The following is a 21,222-nucleotide window of genomic DNA, read 5'->3' as shown; positions in this document are numbered from 1 at the left end:
GGTCTTCATACAGCAGGTAGCCTGTGCTTGTGAGCCTCCATGCCAACACATAACGGGGCTGCAAAAATAGACATAGGCTCCAGAGCAGACTGAAAAGTACTTTCAATCTGACTTCCCTCACATGACTGTCACTAAACCCTGAGGTAAAAAGACCCTGAGTTTGGACATACCAATCCTACATCCTCTCTTCTTTTTCTGTGGATTTCTACTACTGTTTCTACTTACTGCCACTGCTGCAAAGAGGGTGCTGGGTGGGATGGACCTGCTGTCAGAAACACCTCTGTCCTCCTCAGGCACTGAACAGGAAGCAGCAGTAAGTGTGAGGGAGAAGGTCCTTTGCATGAGAACTGCAGGTTTCAGGTCTTGATAGAATTACCACCTGCCTTAATTTTAAATTTCAATTGTCAGTGCTCTAGCAATGTCCTGTAGAGAGAGAAGCTGGCAAACTTTCCATTGCTGGTAGGATAACAGCGTTGCTTTGCTGTGTTTAAAATATATTTGAAGTTTGAGAAATGGAGGGGCCCTTTTACAAAATTGTGGAGTGGGGTGTGATACAGATCTCTTTCCTGACAAGTTGGTTTTTTCTTAGGTTGTTATGTAAGACAACAAAACAGTTCACAACTTTCCCCTTTTTAGATTTTTAAACTGTTTTAAGTGTGAATGTGGCATACATGTCCAATGACCTTAGATTTTGTTGTTCACTGGTGCTCAGACATTTCGAATCAGCTGATACGTAACTGTCTACTGTGATGAGTTGACTGAGATTCTAAATGGTGTATTTAAATTTTAATGCAAAGGTATTTTTGACAAAACCAAAACTTTCACTGGTATGCAACTTGGCGTTTTCACTGAAAAAGAGCTTCCAAAATGATGGTGCTAACGCTGCTTGGGGGCAGAAACTGGTAGAATTCTCATCTGATGCAAATCAACATCTCTCCATCAACTCAGTGGAGGTGAAGTGATTTATAGGAGCTGCGGAGCTGATAATCATCATTATCTTTGTGTGAAGAAGATAAAACTGGCTCTGAAGATCCACACAGTAGATTATGACATTATTTGAAAAGTGTTTATTAACCTTACACTGTTAAACAGAAAGTAGCTTCTGGCATCTGTTATAAGAGAACGTCAGATTTCTAACACTTGAAAAGGAAACAGTAACTTTGGCCTTCTCATTAACATTACTTACTGCTTAAAACAATTCTGCCCGTGGTTTTGTAGCCTTCTGAAAACATGCAGTTGTGTCCGTATTTGGATTCAAACCTCCACACTAGTAGTGTTAACTCACCTGTCAGTAATTCTTTGAATCGCTTGGATGGTGAAACAGAATTTGCTGGAAGAAAGCCTCATCTATCAACATTAATGCCATACTCCAAAATTTAGGTCTTATTAAATTCTTTCTAATACAAAACAAGTAGAGTTGTGACTTCAATAATTAAAATCACATTAACTAGCACAGACTGCTTTTCTCTATTATAATGTCAAATTCAATCCTTAGTGTGAAAACAAAGCAAAACATAATTTTAGTTAAATGTTTGTTGAATAAGAAAAGAAATATTTTCCTTTGTAGACTCTTTAGAAACAATTAAGCATTAGCTCTGTCAAATACTGAATTACAAGTGAATTCAGTTTAAAGTATGTGAACCATACATTCTTTGAAATTTGCCTGAAAAGACTCATTATAAAACTAATACCATGAAAAAGCCCTGCTTTTCAAACTGGATAAAGCACCTCAATACTTTTTGTAAGTGGCTGCACATGTTTTGAAAACATTCTAGTAATGCGTAAAAACCTTCCAAAGTACCTTTCAACTAGTAAATTCATATTCAGCACATCTATGTTCCTGCAAGACTTGCAGTAATAATCAGATTGGTTAACTATACTTTTTTTTTTTTAAGATTGATTTAATGCTTTTATCGATTTGAGGCAGATAAACTCAATTGTGCATGAAATCTTATTTATTTTGGGACAAAAGGGAATCGAGTCTTGGTAACAAAAAAAAACACCTTACTTTCCAGGGAGGAAAAGTCTTTATACTTCACTTTTTAAGACATGTTCACCATACTTAAAAGTTCATAGTTTTGGTCAACATTACTTGTCAGATATAGGGTTTAGTCTATTAGTGCATTTTAGATCCAGGACAACAGTTACAAGAATTACTGAACGGTACTGCAGATACCAGAGTAGTGTATTAGTTATTTTTCTTTTATCAACCCATTTTTCCAAGTGACTTTTACTGGCTAGTAATTATTACTTCAAAGAGTTGCATATAAATATACACAGTAGAAACTCATTAATTTTCAAAATGCACATGAGGAATAGCTACATTTGGCAAATCTGTGCTGTTGCCCCATGCTGGATTCATTTATAAAGAGAATTGTAGATTGTTTCAAGTGTAACTCCACCTAGAATTTGTGAAACCAAGAGAAATGAAGGAGCAGGTTTTCCAGAAATGCCGATGGGTTTGGGGAACAGTCAAAAGTAAGAAGCTTGTAAAAGCAGAGAGGCAAAAATGGGTCACAATCAAATAGTTGTAACCCAATGCATCTTAATGAAGTTCTGATTATAAACAGAAAAAAGGAAATCTTACAGTATTGTCACTGTACTGCTGTAAAATGTCTGTGCCATACTCTGACCTTTATTGGTTTTCTTTTATTATTTTATTTTTATTTTTATGTGCTGCACTACAAATTTTGTACCTGCATCTCCATTAAATCTGTTTTTGGCGCTTTCAGTGTGACTTGTTTTGCGTTTTGTGACACACTGATCTAGAACAAAATTCTCTGCTGCCTTGAATACTTTTACATTGATGTTACTCTGTCTTTTATTACTGTACAGAGCTCTGATGGGAATCAAAGAAGTTAGGTTTAATTGTGGAGCTTGTGTGTATGTTTTAGTAGAAATTATAGGTGGGTTTCATGATATGACACCTTGCTTTTCCATAGTTAACTTCTTGATAAGGAAACATGCTTCTGGTCCTTCTGATAAATTATGTTACTTAGTAAAGTAAGATAGGTAGACTTATCCTTAGACTTACCTGATTTCTGGAATTCTTAGGAAATATGAATGAGTCTCTGTATATAAAGAAGTAATTTCTAAAAGCATTTTTATTCTTAATTAAAAAAAAAAAAGCTGACATGTCACAATTTCATGTTGAATTACGATTTTTAAATCATACCCATAAGAATCACTGATCTGACCATCTGTCTGGTGATGCGCTTGCACTGTATCAGAGCTAATATTAGTGCAGGCTAAATGGAGTCATGGAACTATGGACCAATTCATATTTCATTCTTATTACTCCAAACTCAATTTCTAAATGGGACATTTCCTAATTCTGTACTCTTGATTATTGGAAACTATTCCAGTAGCCTCATGGAAGTTTTTGATACTGAATATAAAACCATTTCAGATGGCTAAATGACTTACAGAAAGGCAGCTGTCTAACGTTTTTCACCTCTGCATAACAGAGGGGAAAGTTTGTTTGTTTAGGCCAGAATTTCTGAGAGCTAGTATTTGTTATGAAAATTTAAGCCGACCCAACTGGAAAACTGAGGATTCCATCAAGATATTCTGTAAGTATCTAGATTTTGTTGAAGATACTTATAGGAAATGAGATAACTTGTTTTATTTTATGCTTAAGAATCACTACTTTCAAATAGAGATGATTCCACCTACATAAATTCACTTGCAATTTAGGTTACTGCAGGTCTTTCTTTTGGGGAGTTGCCTCAGTCTTAGGCATTGAGATTTGTGGGTTGTAGAATCTCTCCTCTGCAGATCTTGTAATATGTAAATGTAACCACCAATTCTAAATTGCAAAGAGATAAACCTGAGCTGCAAGCTACTGTTAAGTAATTGTCTTTTTTTCTTGTGCTCTTTTTTGCATTTTATTATTTTGGTACGTGACCATGCTATTGCACTACTTAAAAAAAAAGAGTTGAAACCTGAAGCTTAAAAATAAAATTAAACAATTAAAAAAAAAAAAGCAACAAAGGTTCATGCAAACGGCTCTGTCCTTGATAATATTTTTATGAGAATGAGGTATGGGGCTTGCAGCCAAAGTAAATAAATACCTTGTTTACTTATTTGGAAAAATACCCTATGCATAAATTCAAGCAAGGAAATTTGTAAGCTTGTATGTCTATCAGATCTTGACTAAAACTTACTTTTCATTGAAAATTGAGGAGTTGGACAGTCTTGTTAAATTGCTGAAGCTTGATTTCTGTTGCTTCTCTTCTCAGTGGTTAACTCTTGGTATGCTTCCTCAGGCTGGGGGCTGTCAATCATTCGGCTCACCTCGAGCAGTGGGAGTGAAAGGGGGGAGCCGAGTGATGTGAATGGAAAGCCTTTGTTCTTACTGAAATAAAGAAAGCTGATCTCTAATGGCGTTAGAATTTAAGCCAGTTTAGTGGTTTATTCACATGTTCTTGGTTTGTTTGGTTTTTTGTCTAATTGCATATGATAGAAGAAGTACTTGTCTATTTCTCCTTTAAATTCTAGCTGCTTGTATAAGCACAAAACTCTTGTCTGCAGAAAGTTGGCTGTATGGGTCAGGGAGCAGGTTTTCGAGGATGAAGTCAGCGTGCATTACTAATAAAGGAGGTGTTCTGCTGCCTAATGCACCACATTCAGATACAGTCTTCTGTGTCACCTGCTGTTCTGTGTTACTGGAAGGGCAGAACTAGAGCTATCCAGAGTTCTTCAACGATTTCTGTCTTGCATGAAATCTTTACAGTAGTGCTGTGAGAGATGACACTTTAGGTGGCTTTGGCCATGCCACTTACAAAATAAACATACACTTCTTAATCCTGTTCTTTTTTGAGTAAGAGATTGGTTTTGGGGAGTATGAGAGGTCTAAGGTTTATAAGAAGGTCTTTAATTCTTAGATACCTGGAGTTATCTTGTCAGTACCTGAGGACTCCCATTACCTGGCTACGGACTGAGCTCAGGGATCTGGCACCTCTGGGACTTGGTAAGTCACCAACCACTGGTGACTGGTCTCAACCACTCTGCACAATTTGCTTTCAAAGAGTGACTTATGCAAACCACTGAAAACAGCATCAAGAAAGAGATTTCTCTCCTTTACTTCTTGCTTTTTATTTTTTATTTTAATAATTCATAAAAGATTTCATGCAAGTTAGAAATTACTGTGGTAATTTGGATAATTGATTAAATTGGTAGTGGTATATAGGTTATTTTACCTGTAGGTCATTGTGTGTCTCAGTATTGACCTAAATTTACGATTTGATGGCTCTTAATGTATATGAAGAACTTTGTCAGATATCTTTCCAATTCTGTTTCCTAGTAAATTAAGTTAAAACTGTTCATAGTTCATTGATTTTGGTTCAGGGTAATAAAGCATTTATAGTCTTTGTTTCCAGTTTCCTTCCTGCTCTGAGAGGTGCAGAGATAGGAGGCTGTTTATCCCCCTGCCTGTAAGGCAGAACAACCTACTGAAGCTATGGGAGGCTTTAAATAGCAGGCTTGCTCCATGAATTTGCTCTTCTCTGCCTCAGTAATGTTACGTATTAAATTAGAAGGCTGCAGTGCTTTTCTTTGTGAAGAGGAGAAATGCTCTAATGGGTAGAGCATTAGTAAAATCATTTGTGAAAGATATAGTAGGATGTTACTTGCTGTAGTCTTTGTCCAGGGGATTGGGTGCATGTGTGACTACCATTAAGCCAGAAACGTTTGTCTGGGTGATCAAATTTCATGAACATAGAAATACACAGCTTGAAATTCTGGACCTTTCAACATTGATGGCATCACTGCAAAAAAGGCAAGTTACAAAGGAAATGGTTAATCTCTATTAACATTCTATTAACTCTGCACATCTCAAGAACTACCAACACTAGTTCATGTACTGTGTCTAAGTATTCCTTCCATCACAGTTTCTGCTGGCAGAAATGGTCCCTAATCCTCCACAGATCCACACAGGTCTTCAGCTCTTTGAAGAAGTTGTAGGGAAGTGAAGATGCTGGGGAAGAGGCTGAGTATTCCATTAGTTTGTTTGCTTTTTACACTAAGCAATTACAACTCCTTGATGCAGTTACCATAGGTGGTGCTCTCCAGAGGTCAGTTCCAATTCTTTTGGGTTTCCTCAAGAATAAGACCATGTGGCATGTAAAACCTGGAAAATAAACCAAACAAAAAAACTCCAGAAAATTTTAAATTGGTTTTCTGACCTACTCAGAGGACAGGAGTTCTTCCCCTGACAAAAACTAAAAACTACCTCTGATAGCAATGGACAAACTCCTTCCTGGTTCACTAGGACACCTGGCTGGTCCTGGGGGACCAAACCTTTCCTATACTAATCCCAAGGATGCAGTTATATGACTCTTCCGTCTGTAAACCCAGGCCTAGTAGCTTGTGCACAGAGAATGACCCCCGCTTTGATTTAAATACAGCAGAGAGGAATTGTTAGCCCCCCACCATCCCATTGTATTGGCTAAAAATAACAAGCCTTTTGCCGTTTGGAGAGGGGATTATGCAGAAAGATAAAACACTGTTGTCTTCTGTGGGGTCATGGGTTCATACCTACTATCTGTTCCATATTCTACGGTGGAAATAGAAATGGAAGGACTGGGTAGGTATATCACTATAACAACTTCAGCTTTTGGTATTTTTTCCTGTTTTATGACAATCTATAGATTTTCAGATAGAATAATGCACCATATATCTGAGTACCACACGCACGCAGAGCTGAAGTTAGTCATTGGCCACATATCTCCTGGATGGGCACAGATGAATGCCATGCTTGCTGGGCTGCCAAACGAAGGACAAAATCCTCAGTGGAAAAAGAATGTCTGTGCTGATTTACATACTGTGGGGATGTGGCTGTGACTGGTGGAGAGGTGGACTCTCGGGTGTTAGAGGTTACAATTCCTTCTCATGCATTGTTTTGCTTAAATTTATGGTAGTGTCTTTATAACATATGGCAGAGTTGTTTTCTTTTGGGTTTATTTTCATATTTTTAAGGGACTGTTTCGAAGACAGCACTGTCAAATGACATGTTTGGAAATGTATGAGCTTGCAGCAGTGTCTTGGGAATTACGATAGAGCTTGTGCTTGTTACTTTTGTTAAACTGTGCTTTTGCTCCCTGTAGATTTTTGTCAGTCTAGAACTGCATTTTGGGCATTTTGTGTTTCCTCAGATGATCTGTATTGTGAAACTGAAGCAGCAACAAAGCCCATTCTGCTTTCTTTGGCATAGCATTTCTGTGTGACTTCTTTTTGTTCCGTCACCAGCAGGACTGTGTAGCAAGGACCCCACTGCAGTGATGTTTGCTGGTCCTCTGCAGTCTGCACGCCTGGGCAGGCATAATGTAGCCCCTTCCTTATTGAAGCTTTCAACTCAGCTTTAAACCTGCAAGATTAGATTAATTTTCTACTTGAAAAGGCTCCGACTTTTTAAGCCTGTATGCTCAATTTACAAAGCTTTCATCATGTGTTCACTTTACAGGTTGTTTCCTAAACAAATACCTTTTTATTTGTCTATTATTTTTTTAAATTTTAATTAATGACTATGGAACTTTTCCTAAATTGAGAACATTTTAGAGTCACAGACCATTGAGGCTGGAAAGGGCCTCTCCAGTTCACCTAACCCAAACTTTAATGCTGAACTGAGACCGTGTTGCTATGGGCTTCATGCAGTTGAGTCTTGAAAACATGCAGAATTCCCCAGCCTCTGCAGCAATATCTTCCAGTGCATATTTACCCCCCTGAGTATTTTTTAGCCACCTCATTTCTGATCTGTGCACAGAAGTTCTGTGCTTTGCTTTGTGCCTGTGGTTTCTCCCGTGCTTTTGGTTCCCCTTAGTAAAGACCCTGGCTCCCTCTTCCCCATAGCCTCTCAGGTACAGGAAGGCCACTACTAGCCATCACTTAACCATTTCTTTGGCAGGTTAAACAAGCCCAGTTCCTTCATTTCTGCACACACATCACGTGCTCCAGTCCCTCGAGACTCTGGCATCCTTCCCTGGACTTGCTCCAGTTCATGAACATCTTTCTTGTTTTGTGGGGGGAGCAGAACTCAGTGCAATACTGTTGCCATCTGTAAAACAGTGCTAAAAATAATAATATTAACAAGTCATTTACCTAGGTAGATATTACAGCTTTGGAAAAAAAAAAGAGAGCATGGGCAGCCTGTATCCACCCTCATCGGAAAGAAGTTTTTCCTCATATTTGAGTGGAACTTCTTATGTTCCAGCTTGTGCCCATTGCCCCTCGTCCTGTCACTGGGAACCACTGAAAAGAGTCTGACTCCATCATCCTTCAACCCACCCTTTAGGAACTTGTAGACATAGATGAGGTCTCCCCTCAGTCTTCTTGAGGCTAAAGAGCCCCAGCTCTTTGAGCCTTTCCTCGCAAGGGAGATGCTCCAGTCCCTTAATCATCTTAGTTGCCCTATGTTGGACTCTCTCCAGTAGCTCCCTGACCCTCTTGAACTGGGGAGCCCAGTATGCAGTATGGATTTCAATAGCAATTTTAAAATACTTTCAGCTCCATGTACTGTGGAGGCAGAACAGAATGCCTGTATAGCTTTACATGTACAGTAGATACTTAGTTTAAACCAAGTGTCTTCATTGAAGTTACCAATTTTAATTTGCAAGAGTCAGCGGTACAACTGAATGCAGTAGGTGAAACAACATTTGTTTTAAATCTTTCTTGCCAGGCTCCCTTAGGTTTGATCTCTATCCTTGTCATAAAATGCTGATCCTTTTGCCTGGAAAGTTAGACCATGGCAATTGAAGGATGTAGGCATCTCTGTTCAGGATACACGGCAATCCAGGCACCAGATGGTAAAATTGTGGGGGCTGGCTTTAATGCACTGAGCTTAGTCTGGAGAAGAAATTAGACATTGCAGCTTTGTTATTGTTCTTTCTGTGAAATGGCAATGGAAAGAAAGGACAAAATGGATTTTATAAAGATTCCTTGCAGTTTTGACAGTGTTTTTAAACTGGTTACTTCCTTGTGACTGTTAGTGGATTCTAAAACTTAGCCACATATGGTGAACAGGAGATGGTTGGTTGTATTTCTCATGCAGTAGCTTATCTGAGACTTCTTGGAGAATATCCCCATGTGAGCTCCCAGGTTCTGTGCTGGTACAGCTTAAGACCTTGCTGTCTCCAGGTGCCTTCAGGCACCTCCTGGTAGGTGTTGGATAAAGATCACATAAAGGATTGAGAATTGTGGCCAGGATAGGAGCCAGGATAGGCTTGCTTTTGACAACTCAGCCATGTGAGCAGTGACTGCTGACAAAGTGACACAGAGGAAACCTCTTGTCCACCAGCAAATGTCAGGCTTTCTTTGGAGACACCCACAGATAGACAATAATAAGCAAAATGATGGTCCCATCTAAGAAGTCTGTGGAAGGAGGTTGCAAAGTGAGAATATACATTGGATTATATGTACTGTCCCAAATAAGTAGGCAGCTAACATGGCTTGAAGCATTTGGCCTTTTCTCTAGAGTAATTTTCCTTCAGTGATATCACCTTTTTCTTCATGATTTGGAGATAGCACAGAGGATGTCTGCACAGTGACTGCAATTGTATGAAGTATTTGCCGCTTCTTGTGGTCTTGGACCAGTTGATTTCCTGGAAGTGTATTTTTCTTGATTTAAGCAATTCATTATCCTTTATTGAAAGATGGAACAACACTTGAGGTGTAGTTGTTAGCTGAGAAACTTACAGTGCGACATTCTTACTTCATTATGCAAAGTTTCATTGCTCTGTGAGGTGATCTAGAATTTAAAATGTTTCAGAAAATACTTTTATGGAAGCTGTTGAGATATGTCATCTGTGTCCTGTGCCTTAACATGATGTTCCATTTTTCAATTTATATTTCTTTTTTCCTTTTAGCTTTTTCTTAGCTTACCTTGAACCTTTGAAACAAAGGATCACTTTAGGAAGTTGATATTTCTGATAAAATCTGTGTATTTACAAAAATAGAGAACTTTCAAGGACTAAGGCTAATAGATTATGCTTGTTTGTTGCCTTTTGGTTTTGTTTTTTTTTTTTTTTTTTTTTTTTTTTTTTTTTTTTTTTTTTTTTTCTCCCTTATCCCCCCATCCATCCCAGGGGAGTATCAGAGCTTATTTGAGTGGGTTATTTACCTGTGTTATTGGGAATAGCTGTCTTTAATGAAATTCTACTAAATACTATTAAGCATTTTAAAATATCATTGTTTTTTAGTATCATGATAAGTTTATACAGCCTTAAAAACGGTCTCTAGTAAAGTATTCTTCAAAGAATATTTTCATAGGTTGAAACTGCTAGAAGGGAAGAAGGCATATTAAAGTGTCTTGTTAATGAGCATGTGAAAATCGTTAGTGTCAAATTGAGGTAGGAGAGATTCCATGGAAGCTTTAAAGAAGGAAGGGAAGTGTTTCTTGGACAGAATGAGAGGGAATGATGTAAATTTAGAGTCAAAAGCAGGTGGTGTTCTCAACTGAAATGGTAAGTACCTAAACTCATAACTGTTTGCATGATTACTACATTTGATGAGTTCTGAGAATAGTCTTGTAGAGGTTTGAAAATTGCTGAGAAACCTCTTCAGCAACCTGATTTTCTTACAGTAGCATCCTCTGATGAGATGTACACAGGAGTTTTGCTTGATCTCGTATCCTGGAGAACTTACCCCCTAACAGTGTATTCATCTATTAAGAGTAAACAAGAAATGAAAGGTGTGTTCCTAATGGTTTTCTTTTGGCTGATCTTTTACCCAGTGGTACAGCTTCTGCTTTTGCCAGCAGGAGTGGAGGTGCCCAAGAGGTCTAGAATTACAGAATGTCTTAACATAAGGAAGTGGAGTAGGAAGGAACTGTCTTAAAATTCTTGGCATTGGATCTGCTTGGGTGCAAGGAAAGTCTTGTCATGTTACATTTCTTCAACTGTATAGCACAGTCATATTTTTAAAATGTGATCTCTTGAGTCTCATTTGGAAGTGCAGTGCTCAGGAGTTCTCGGTCACAGCTGATGGATTAGCCTGGGTGTGAAGGAAAAGGCTTGTGGAAATCAACAGCATTCAAATCCGTAAATGAAACTGTGGGGATAAATAAGGTTTTTTGAGAAAGCATCAAGAGAGGAGGCTGAGAAGAGGACAGAACACTAGACAGCTCTGGTAGAAAATTAAATGAACTAATGAGTAAGTGTTGGTGAAAGCAAGAGACAGGTGGAATGTCTGGAGTGTAACTTGTGCTCCAACCAGCTTGCTGTCTTGGCTCCATGGCTAATAAGGTTAAAAATCCTATTAACTTAATTAAAGTCAGTATTCTATTCTAGGATTAGAAGGAAAAAAGAACATCATGAGTGGACAGTTAAATAAAGCAAGTTGTCATTCATTGCATGGGCATTTAGATCTATCTCACTTCTATAAATGTTGATCAGTTTGATCAAAGACTTAATCAAAAATTATTTAGACAATTATTTCCTGATTCAGAAGTATTCTCTAGTGATAGGAAACTGTTATACAGAATTGTTAAAGCATGCTTAACTGCGTTGTGTTAATTATGCAATGATAAATTATTCTACCTTTCTTCATTAACAGCATTTTAGCAGTAGATAATAGTATTGTTTGTTCTTTCTAGGCAGTAGAAGAGTAATAAAGTCCTTTAGGCAATTATTTTAGCAAACGTAATCTTTTGAAGTGGCCAGTTTCTGTTTGATCTTTACATTCATTTTGTGAACTTGTTCAGCTATATAATTTTAAGTAATTGTATTAATTGAGAAGTTAGCTCATTGTATTGTTCTACGGTGACTTGATTCCTTTTTCTATCTGACTGCATAGAATGATGGAAGTAATGGAAGCGTGTAGATAACAGGAAACCAAGAACTGGAACTTGGGGTTCCTACTGTGCAGCAAACTTGTTGTAGGACCTCAGGTGGGACACTTACTCTTTCGGCGTTTAATTTTTTATATAGAATAAGAATAATGAAGATTTAGATGTCATGGCTGTCTTAAAGCCTAATGAATATTTATAACAGTGTTGTGTTAGAAGTGGAAATATGTTATCCCAGAGTAAAACCTCTACTTTTTTTTATTTGAGTGGTTTTTGGAACGGGGGGAAAGTTAATATCTCATTCAGCAAAGATGTGGTGATCCCCAGCTCATGAAGTTCATAAACCACATTTAATAACATTTAGGAATTTGTATCCAAGTTGGTCTGGCTGCTTTTTCAACTGACATAAAGTACCTGTAAGAAAGACAGACCCCATTTTTCCTCAGCGTCAGCTGTGATTCTCAAGCATCTCAGTAGAGACGATGTGCTCACATTTATCACCCTCGCTGCCAACACTCAGTGGAAAATAAGGGGTTAATCCTTAGCAGTCAGTGAATGATGTGAGACTAAGACTGTTAGAAAGCTGTCTCCTAGCTCCTAGGCTTTTCATCAGTTCTTGATGGCATGTTATTTTCTTAATGGGATGTTATTTTCATAATAGATTTAAACAGTTCTGGGATTTGTAAGAAGTTCCTGGAGTACAGAAATCTCAGAAGATAGTCTGGAAATAAAAATACGTATATTTTTGTAGATAAAAGTACATGTATGATATAAATATTTGGCACAGTGTTTGATTTTGTTGTTGTGTTTACAGTTTTGACTGCCCATAAAAATACTTCCTATAGCTTTTATTTACTAGAAGAAAAAAAAAAGAATAAAAGCTGGTTTTCTCTGCATAAAGCTCAAGACAGAATGCCTGTAAGCACTGTATGTCTTCTATTACTTATACCTATTTCAGAACAGTTTTGATGAATGATTTAAGTTTTTCACATGTCACACTAAATATGTCTAAATTTCAATGCAGTACATAGGGTAGCTACTCTAAAAGGAAAATTATCGAAGGAAAATGAGGTTACTTTATTTGGGCAGTCTGTTTGAAGTTATATATTTTGATTTTTGGCCCAAATTAAAACCAGCATACTTGTCATCAACAGAATTTCATGTAACAAAGTGTACATGCTACAGTACTATTTCATTAAAAAATGCATTTTATTTATTGCCTTTTTTAAAAAGCAGAGGTGATCCAGAAGTAGAGATGTACTTTTTCACCAATATTAAAATCGGCAAAAAATACAGTATTTAAATATCCCTTTTATTTATTCCCTGAAAACTTCTACTGTGCCAAAGCTGAATTATTGAATTTTCTCATTTCAGAAATAGTCTTTGCATAAAATAATGAACAGCATTTGAATCTCTAAATCACAAGCTTATTTCCAATTGTTGATGATGAAAAGAAGTACAGGCTTTTATAAGACCTGTTTTTTAATGAACAGATTGGTACATGGTGTACTACTTCATTTAAAAAAAAAAGGAAAAAAAAGACTGTTTCTAATATTGTATGCACTATTGTAATGTTTTGATCTAGTTGTGCTAGGTTATTTAGGGGCACAAAGTAAATGTGAAGTGCTTTGTTTTCTCTTGAACTTCCAAGTGATTACTGTGCTCTGTCTGTTGTGAGTGGCAGTTCTAATGGCCATGTACGCTGTAAAAGTATAAGGGATCATTAGAAAATGCAAGAAAAAAGCACATAACTTAAGTAAGATCAGTGTACAAATCAACTTCAGATTTAAAGAGAGTTTTAGCGTAGGCTTTGCTAAGCCATTAAAATTCATTTTGAGTCCTCCCTCCATGCCTCCTATTGATTTGACTTCGCTAACACAAAAAGAAGTGGTCAATTTTTTTTTAAAAAAACCCTAAACCAAAAATTGTTTTTCACTTCTCAGCTCCTCAGCTTTTTCCTCCCCGCTCTCCCCCTTCTCCCCCAGACATACAGTGCTGTAATGCCCTGGGACTACCCCCCAGTTACCACTTGCCCTCCTGTTACCGCTGCTGTGGTTGTGTCCAGCTAAATATTCGCTGCACATGGACACAAGGAATCTTACCCTGCGTGAGCAGTGAGTCCAAAATTTATTACTCACACGTAAGTTTGCGGCACACGAGATATATGTCTGCGCATCAGCAGCAAATACACCATGTCCCATTTATTGCTTTAGATTCACTGTCCGTGGAAGCTCTAGATCAGCTGAGACTATAAACCTTTGAAACTTGCCCAACCCTTTTGACGTCGTAAAATACCTTATTCAGAAATTTAGTTGAGTGCTTAATAGGTAGTTAAAACAATGATAGATGAGAAAACCAGCTGAAGTTAATTGTTAGTGGTCGCACTACTCTATAGTATAAGTGGGTCAATATGAGCAGTCTTAGTGAAATCCTTTGAACAAAAGAAATTATTAAATCAATTAGTATTTAGGTCAATTGCTCAAAATAAACCATTCATACAGTGCCCTTGAGACAGGCAAGTCAAAGAGCATCAGGAATTTTAAAACTCTAAGTGAATCTCACAGTTATTCTCACTTAATCAAAGCTATCACATTTTACCTTTCCAGGAATATGTTATATAAAGATTTGACTGTCTGACAGGGAAGGTGTTTAGCAATGAATTGAAACAGTATTTCATCTATTTAAGATAAGTATGAGAAAAATGTGCAACAAGTTTTCTAGGAGTGTGTTACAACTTCATTGTATTTTAAGCCATGTGTGGTGATACTGTTGTCAGAATTTTGGGTGGTTTGTTGACGATGCTATGGAACTGCTTTTTGCCCCACTGTTTTGTTCATAGATGAGGATAAGAGAAGAATCAATGAGAATATTTTGTTGCACTTAGGTAGATATATTTACTTTCAGATGGTTGGGATTTGTCCTTGAATAATAGAAAAATCAGAAAAAAAATTCTGAAGTTCTGTAATAAATATGAGCATAGCATTGAATAAAAGCTCCAATTAAATTGGGTTTTTTAACTTATCTGTAATACATCTCTTAAAATTTATTAAAGTTCAAGAAAATTTTAATAGTAGAGTATTATAAAGACCAAGTTATTCACCAAATTATTATGACGTTTGAGTCTTGTAACAAGATTTTACTCAAGAAAGGTCAAAGTAAAGCTGTTTGGGACATATTTATCTTATTTCTGCATTTATTTTCTTGTGTTAACCTGTTGAACTTGTCATGGTAACGACAGTGCAGGCGTTGCACCTTGCCTTCTGCACGAGTGACTGAGGAATATTTCTTGGTGTTATCAACAGCAGAGCATTGTCTTACCATTTCCTTTTATTTTTGTATTTGCAGGGTAATTGCACAAAACTCTACAAAAGAATGTTTATTGAGGGAACGATTTCAAAAAGTCTTGTCTGCCTGAGAAGATGCTTTAATAAGCTAATATCATGGAAGTACTCAGAAGCTCTATCTCAGACATAGTAAATCCTTCTTTTAATTATAGTAACAAGGAATTAAATGTTCTTTCAGGAAAAATAGAAATCAGGCCAGACAGCTTAAAGTTTAGCAATCACAAAAACATAAAGCTGTTTGTTCTTCTGAACCGATAGACAATACCTTCATATGGAATAATAGGCTTTTGTATTGAACAGAAGCGTGAAGACATCTAGAGAGTAATTGGCAGGTTTTGCTCAATACTGTACTGTGTTCATCTGTTTCTGTGTTTTATAATTGTGATATATTGATATCTGAATTTGATGAGATAGTATTGAACTGGTATCAGAGCCAGACATTGTTAATCTAAACAATCATACATCTCAAACTTCAAGCAAGTATTTGTGCCACCAGTGTTAACATGCTTTACAGTTAACATGCTTTACCATTTAATAAATATTACAAGAGCAAAGAATTGAACTGAATGCTTCAGGTACAGAGAAGTCATCTTAGCCGATAGACATTCAGAGAGGTGAGAAACGGGAGCGTAGATTGAGTCTTCCTTTCTCTTTAATATAAAATTCTAAAAACTCACCCTCCCAGTTTTAAGTGCTGAATGTCTTCTGATTTTGTTTTGGCTTTTCTCTGTGTGTTGTTTTTGTGGGGTTTTTTTCCCCTCTGAAATGTACTACCAGAGTTAAAAATAAGAGAAAAAAGTAAGCATGTTTACACGTTTTATTGCTCACAGATTGCTGAGTACCTGTGGGTGGCTTAAAGCAGCTGTTTCTCCTCGTTACCTAACTTTCTTCTTTAAAATAGAGAAAGAAAAAAAAAAAACACACAAGAAGTCTAAATGTCAGAGTCTAAATGAAGCCAAGAAACCTTTCCTTAAGTTCACTAGCTCCTCTGGCCAAGTACACTTATTATCTCCAAGGGACATAACCTGCTCCAGCCAAAAAGCACTGATTTAGCCAATACTTAGGCCAGTGTTAGGCCCTCCTGTCCTACGGGTGCAAACAACTACAGCAGTGAAACGCGTGGCTGCCTTCTGGGGTTTTTATCATCTTTCAGTGGGGTTTGTTACTTTGGTGGCAGAGGTGGCAGAAGGAATCATCCTGCTGAAGGGCTTTGATAGTTTAAGTACAGCCTCTGGCCTGGGCTGGGTGTAGGTGGCTTGCAGGCCCTGCTGCTCTTCTTCTGGGTGGGCTCTCCAGTAGGCACCTCAACTGAGAGGGGACAAGGGGAAAGAAATGTTTTTAACTGTTGCAGGCAAATTTGCCAAACCCTTTTCTTCACCTCCTTAGCCATGTATAGAAAAGCAGAGGTTTTGTTCCAATTTTTGCTTGTTGCAAATCTGAGTATTTTTTTTGTGTGGGGGAAGATTTCAATTCCAGCAAAACGTTTTGCCATGAGGATTTCTCAGGACTAGTAGAGACCTGGGCATGGGATGCCATGAGACATACATACAAATGCCAACTCAAAATAATTAGGACCCCAGTGGTTAGGTGTTCATGCTTAGTTTCTTTTTTGCTCTCTACAGTATCTTTCATTTTGCAGTTTATGCATGCTAACTATGCATATGTTAAAGTATATATGCTACAGTAAGGGTGTCCTAATTAAGTAGACTGTAAGAATCTATCTCTTTCTGATCCAGTGGGCAAGAAGATATTTACACAATTTTGAAGAGCTCCAACTTCCGAGTTGGATAAACCGGTCATCTTGAGGGATTGTGAAGGAGAGCATCTAGTCATGTTCTCTGGAGCACAAGAGCAGCCCATTCCCAAAGTGTGCTCAGAGAATCATAAAAATGCAGAAATGTCGAGGCTGGAAAGGAGCTCTGGAGATACCTGGTGCAACCTTCTGTTGAGAACAGGGCCTTGGATTATGGTAGCCAGGGGTAATAAAATCAGTTGCTGCTGCTTATGAACACATTGTTAAAGGATAACGTACACCTCTGTAATGCATTAATGCTGAGTAGGAATAATCTCCTCTGTGCAACTCTCCTGCATGCTTCCTTCTTAATTGCAAGCCCTCCTGCAGGAAGAATGGAAATAATTAAAGCTGGTTTGAGTCTGCTTTTCTTTGTACTGTTGCATAACGGGAACAAATACTGTTCTGTCAGTTCCGTGTTGTTATCAGTCCTCATTCAAAATCAAAAGATTAACAGTGGTTTTGTTTTATCATTATTTTTTAAGCTCTTCAATGAGATGATAATTTAGATAGAATGCAATTCTCTTACGGTGTTTGATTTTCTCCCCCCACCCGTCCCCCCATTCAGGTCAATTATTTCAATTTCTAAGGGTGGATCATGTGGCTCTTCTCTTTCTTCTTGAACTGTGCCACGTTGTTCCTCAAGGAGAAGTCAGGGAAAGGAATAAACCAAAAGGTTAGTAGCAACATTGCTCATTCTTTTGTTATCCTTTCCTGGTTTTAGGTGACAGTGACTGACCTCAAATATAAGAGTGGCTTTTCTGAAAACGACCTACCTGACTCAGAATAATGGATATAAAAGACAGAAGACACCGTTCTCTGACGAGGGGCCGGTGTGGCAAGGAATGTCGCTATACGAGTTCTTCACTGGACAGTGAGGACTGCAGAGTACCCACTCAGAAGTCGTACAGCTCCAGTGAGACCCTGAAGGCCTATGATCATGACACCAGGATGCACTATGGAAATCGAGTTTCTGACCTGGTTCACAGGGAGTCGGATGAGTTTCCCAGACAAGGTATGTTTAAAGTCAGAACTTTATTTTGCACTAATCCTTGGTAGGCAATCTCTGCTGCTTGTTAAAGTATACCAGGAGTTACAAGGAGTTTTAATGAAGGAGCTGTAAGAGAATGGATGCCATTTTACCATCCTTTCAACTGTTTTTTCTTGAATTAGGAAGTTCTTTCTCTTCTCAGATTTCTGCTGCTGTTGAAATTCACTGTTTGTAAATGAAGCAAACCAAGATACACACTGTTCAAAACATTTGATAAGCAAATGCCTAGTGACCCATAACCAGCTGTTGTGCTTGTCACAGATCTCACAGTCGGCCAATATGCAAACTTTGTATTCCATTTCCTAGGTTCATTTTAGAAATGATAATGGCATTTTCACCTAAACTTGTCATTCTTTAACAGAGTACCTGTGCTGAAAAGATAATTTAAATGCTGTTATAGTAAACCCCATATGGCCAATGGATATTCATTAATACTCAGGTGCTTCAAAATTCCTTTCCTGTTCTTAACTGCTGTGTAATTGAAATGTGGGAATGCTATTTCCTCTGGTGTCATTTTGTCACTGGTTACCCTTCACCTCATAGAAAACTGGAAGGCGGAAACCCATCTAATTACTTTTATAATTGGCCATAATATGTTATCACAGCATCAATATCTTAGAACTAACACATGAAATAAACTATCTGTGTGAACTTGTAAGTAAGGTGAAGTAATCTCTTCTTTTATAGACTCTCCCTAGCTTTAAATACCTGCTATGTCCAATGAATTAACAGTCTAAATGTTTTTTGTTGAAAAACTGAATTATACCTTTGTGCTGTACACACATAGTTTTGCTCTCATTCAGGTATTTACTTGTCTCAATAAATCAGAAGTCTGAGTGTTGAAACCATTCATGAACATGGCTTCATCAGAACAGTCTTAATCATCTGGTTAACGTGACCAGATAGCCTGATTAAATTGCCGCTCAGTCAACAAGTAGATATGTTTTTTAAAATAAATTATTTGGTTTAGTTTCAGTTGAAGAATCATACATGGTTTATATCAAGCAAGGTATAGGCATAAATGTGTAGCCCTTTGTGCCCCTCTCAATGGAATTTAAAATATCTAGTATGTCTTTAATTACCGAAACTCTCCTATTTTTATATTTGTGCTTGGCATATGATAGTTCTCTACTACACATTCTCTACTACACATTTCTAATGTTGTGACTCAAAAAATTCTAAGTTATCACACTTTTCTGTGGAGATCATTCAATGAGAGGGTTTTTTTTTTTTATGCTTGATATCATGTCATGCAACTTGTTTAAAGCATTTTGCTGGCAGTCACTGTCTGTCTTCACCTTTAAATCAAAATATCTATTAATTAGCATCTCTAATTAAACCCTCATCTAATCCCTTGTTTCTCTCGCATTTGTGTATATACATTTGGAAGTGTTTGCACTGCGCTTGGTCTATCAAACACCCAGTTCTATTTTCTGAAGTAATCTCTGTTCTTGTAGGGTCTTTCTTTGCTTATAGGTATTTACCCAGAGATAACGCATCAGACTGCAGCTACATCATATGAGCTACTGGAGCCATTTTCACTGTGGTTTGTTCAGCTTTTGTGTACAGGAGTCATCTAAATATTACTTTTCCCTATCTGGGTGATTGATGCTTCAGCTCAAGTGCCTCATTTTAGTTTCCAGGCCATTATTTGGCATTTCATGAGGGTCTTCTTTTTCTCTTGATTACTGATTTGACAACTGCTCATCCTCCTCCTGCTCTTAATGTCTTCTTATCTGCCCTCTTTATGAAGGGGAGTGCAAATTGTTGGTAACTGAATTGAAATGCTCAGCTGCTTTTTTTTTTATTCCCCCCTGCTAGTCTGTGTTGTTATGTCTAGATGAATAAAGGTTATTTTAGAGGGCCAAAGTAAGGTTTTTTTATTAAATAGTATGAACATTAATTCCTTATTTTTCCTGCTTTTGTTAAGTTTAGAATGCAAATTTCTTTAGGAAGTAAGACTGTATGATGATTCATTGTATTTAAAAGCTTGATATTTTCTGATTGTACAGTTCCTCTACTGACATGAAATTTGACGTAATGTGGCCAGTAGATCTAGTTTAAGACTTGGTACATGTTGCCACTTTCTACATTAATACTAAATGGATACAAATTTGGTTCATATAGCAGGAAATACTGTTCATTACGTCTTGAGCATGCGGTTTCCAGCTGCAGACATCTAGGAATTTATACATGTAAATTTATTCTAAATTTGAGTGGGTGTTTTGATGGGATTAAATTCTGTAGGAAATAAACATGCTTAAAATAAATAGTCTTTAGAGAATTTTTTTTATTCTTCTATTATAAAAAAGCTTCACATATTTTTTTAAGCAATTGTAGATATTTTCCTCAATATTTTGTCTCTTCTGTTAGTAAAACTATATGCAATTGACTTCTTGAAAAATATCTGGTTTAACCATGGCCCTGGAAGTGCTCCAAGTCGTTGTTTTTAGCTGCTGCTTCATCATACATTACTCGATTTTGAAAATCTGTTAAGCGTAAGACCAAGTTGTACTACTTCCATTTTTGTTTATGATGGTTCAACAGTGAAACGCTAATAACAAAAACAATATTCAGAGCTCAGAAGTCTGAAACAGATCTTCTTGGTTTGCTTTAGTATTTTATTGTTCTCCTTTTCTGACTTGTTTGTCTCATTCTTCAAGAAAAAGCACATCTCCGACGTATAAATGTGGCTCTAAGCTAGTGTGAATAAAGCATTTGATAGGAAAATTGAATGTTGGTGGAAGTTTAGCTCTGAGAATACAACTTAAAAACTTTGTCACTGTTTGCATGTTTTGAAATAAGCTTTTTGTGCTCATCATTGACAAATGCGCCTACCAAAAAAGTTCCTTTTTGTTGTAGATGCTACTTTCTGGTGTGGCATTTGGCAGTTTTGGTATAAAGGCATGAATGATGACGTGACTGTATATTACCCGAAGCACCTTTGTCTGGCATTACTTCACTATACTTTTCCTAAGGTGTTTACCTGTAGTATTTCTAAGTAATAAAATTCCCCTTTTAAAGTCTGTTTTTAACATATCAGTAATAATATTTGTACAAAGAAATTCAGAATAGGTTTAGTATTTTTGTGTCAAGTTTATTTTCTGATCATCTTCCAAACCAGGTGTTCAGATTCTTGGCTGGAATGACAGGTCCAATGCATGCTTGAGGTATTATTTTGTCTTAGATTTTCCCTACCATAGATAGAAATGTATTTGTAATTCAGTACCTGCACTGGATATTCATTATTCAATCA

At 37.2% G+C, this 21,222-nt stretch overlaps 1 protein-coding gene across 1 annotated transcript in view; it reads left to right on the top strand.

The window, feature by feature from the left end:
• LOC106891287 (teneurin-2-like) overlaps positions 1-21,222 on the top strand; it is a 195,190-nt gene that overhangs the window by 132,889 nt on the left and 41,079 nt on the right. The window contains exon 3 of the mRNA XM_014947737.1: positions 17,640-17,930. Coding sequence (XP_014803223.1) covers positions 17,705-17,930 — 226 coding nt within the window. The 5' untranslated portion in view covers positions 17,640-17,704. The remainder of the gene's footprint in view (positions 1-17,639; positions 17,931-21,222) is intronic.

The sequence above is a fragment of the Calidris pugnax genome, unplaced genomic scaffold (assembly GCF_001431845.1).
Source record: "Calidris pugnax isolate Ruff unplaced genomic scaffold, ASM143184v1 scaffold27, whole genome shotgun sequence".
Taxonomy (NCBI): Eukaryota; Metazoa; Chordata; class Aves; order Charadriiformes; family Scolopacidae; genus Calidris; species Calidris pugnax.
This window is presented reverse-complemented; position numbering and strand designations above follow the sequence as displayed.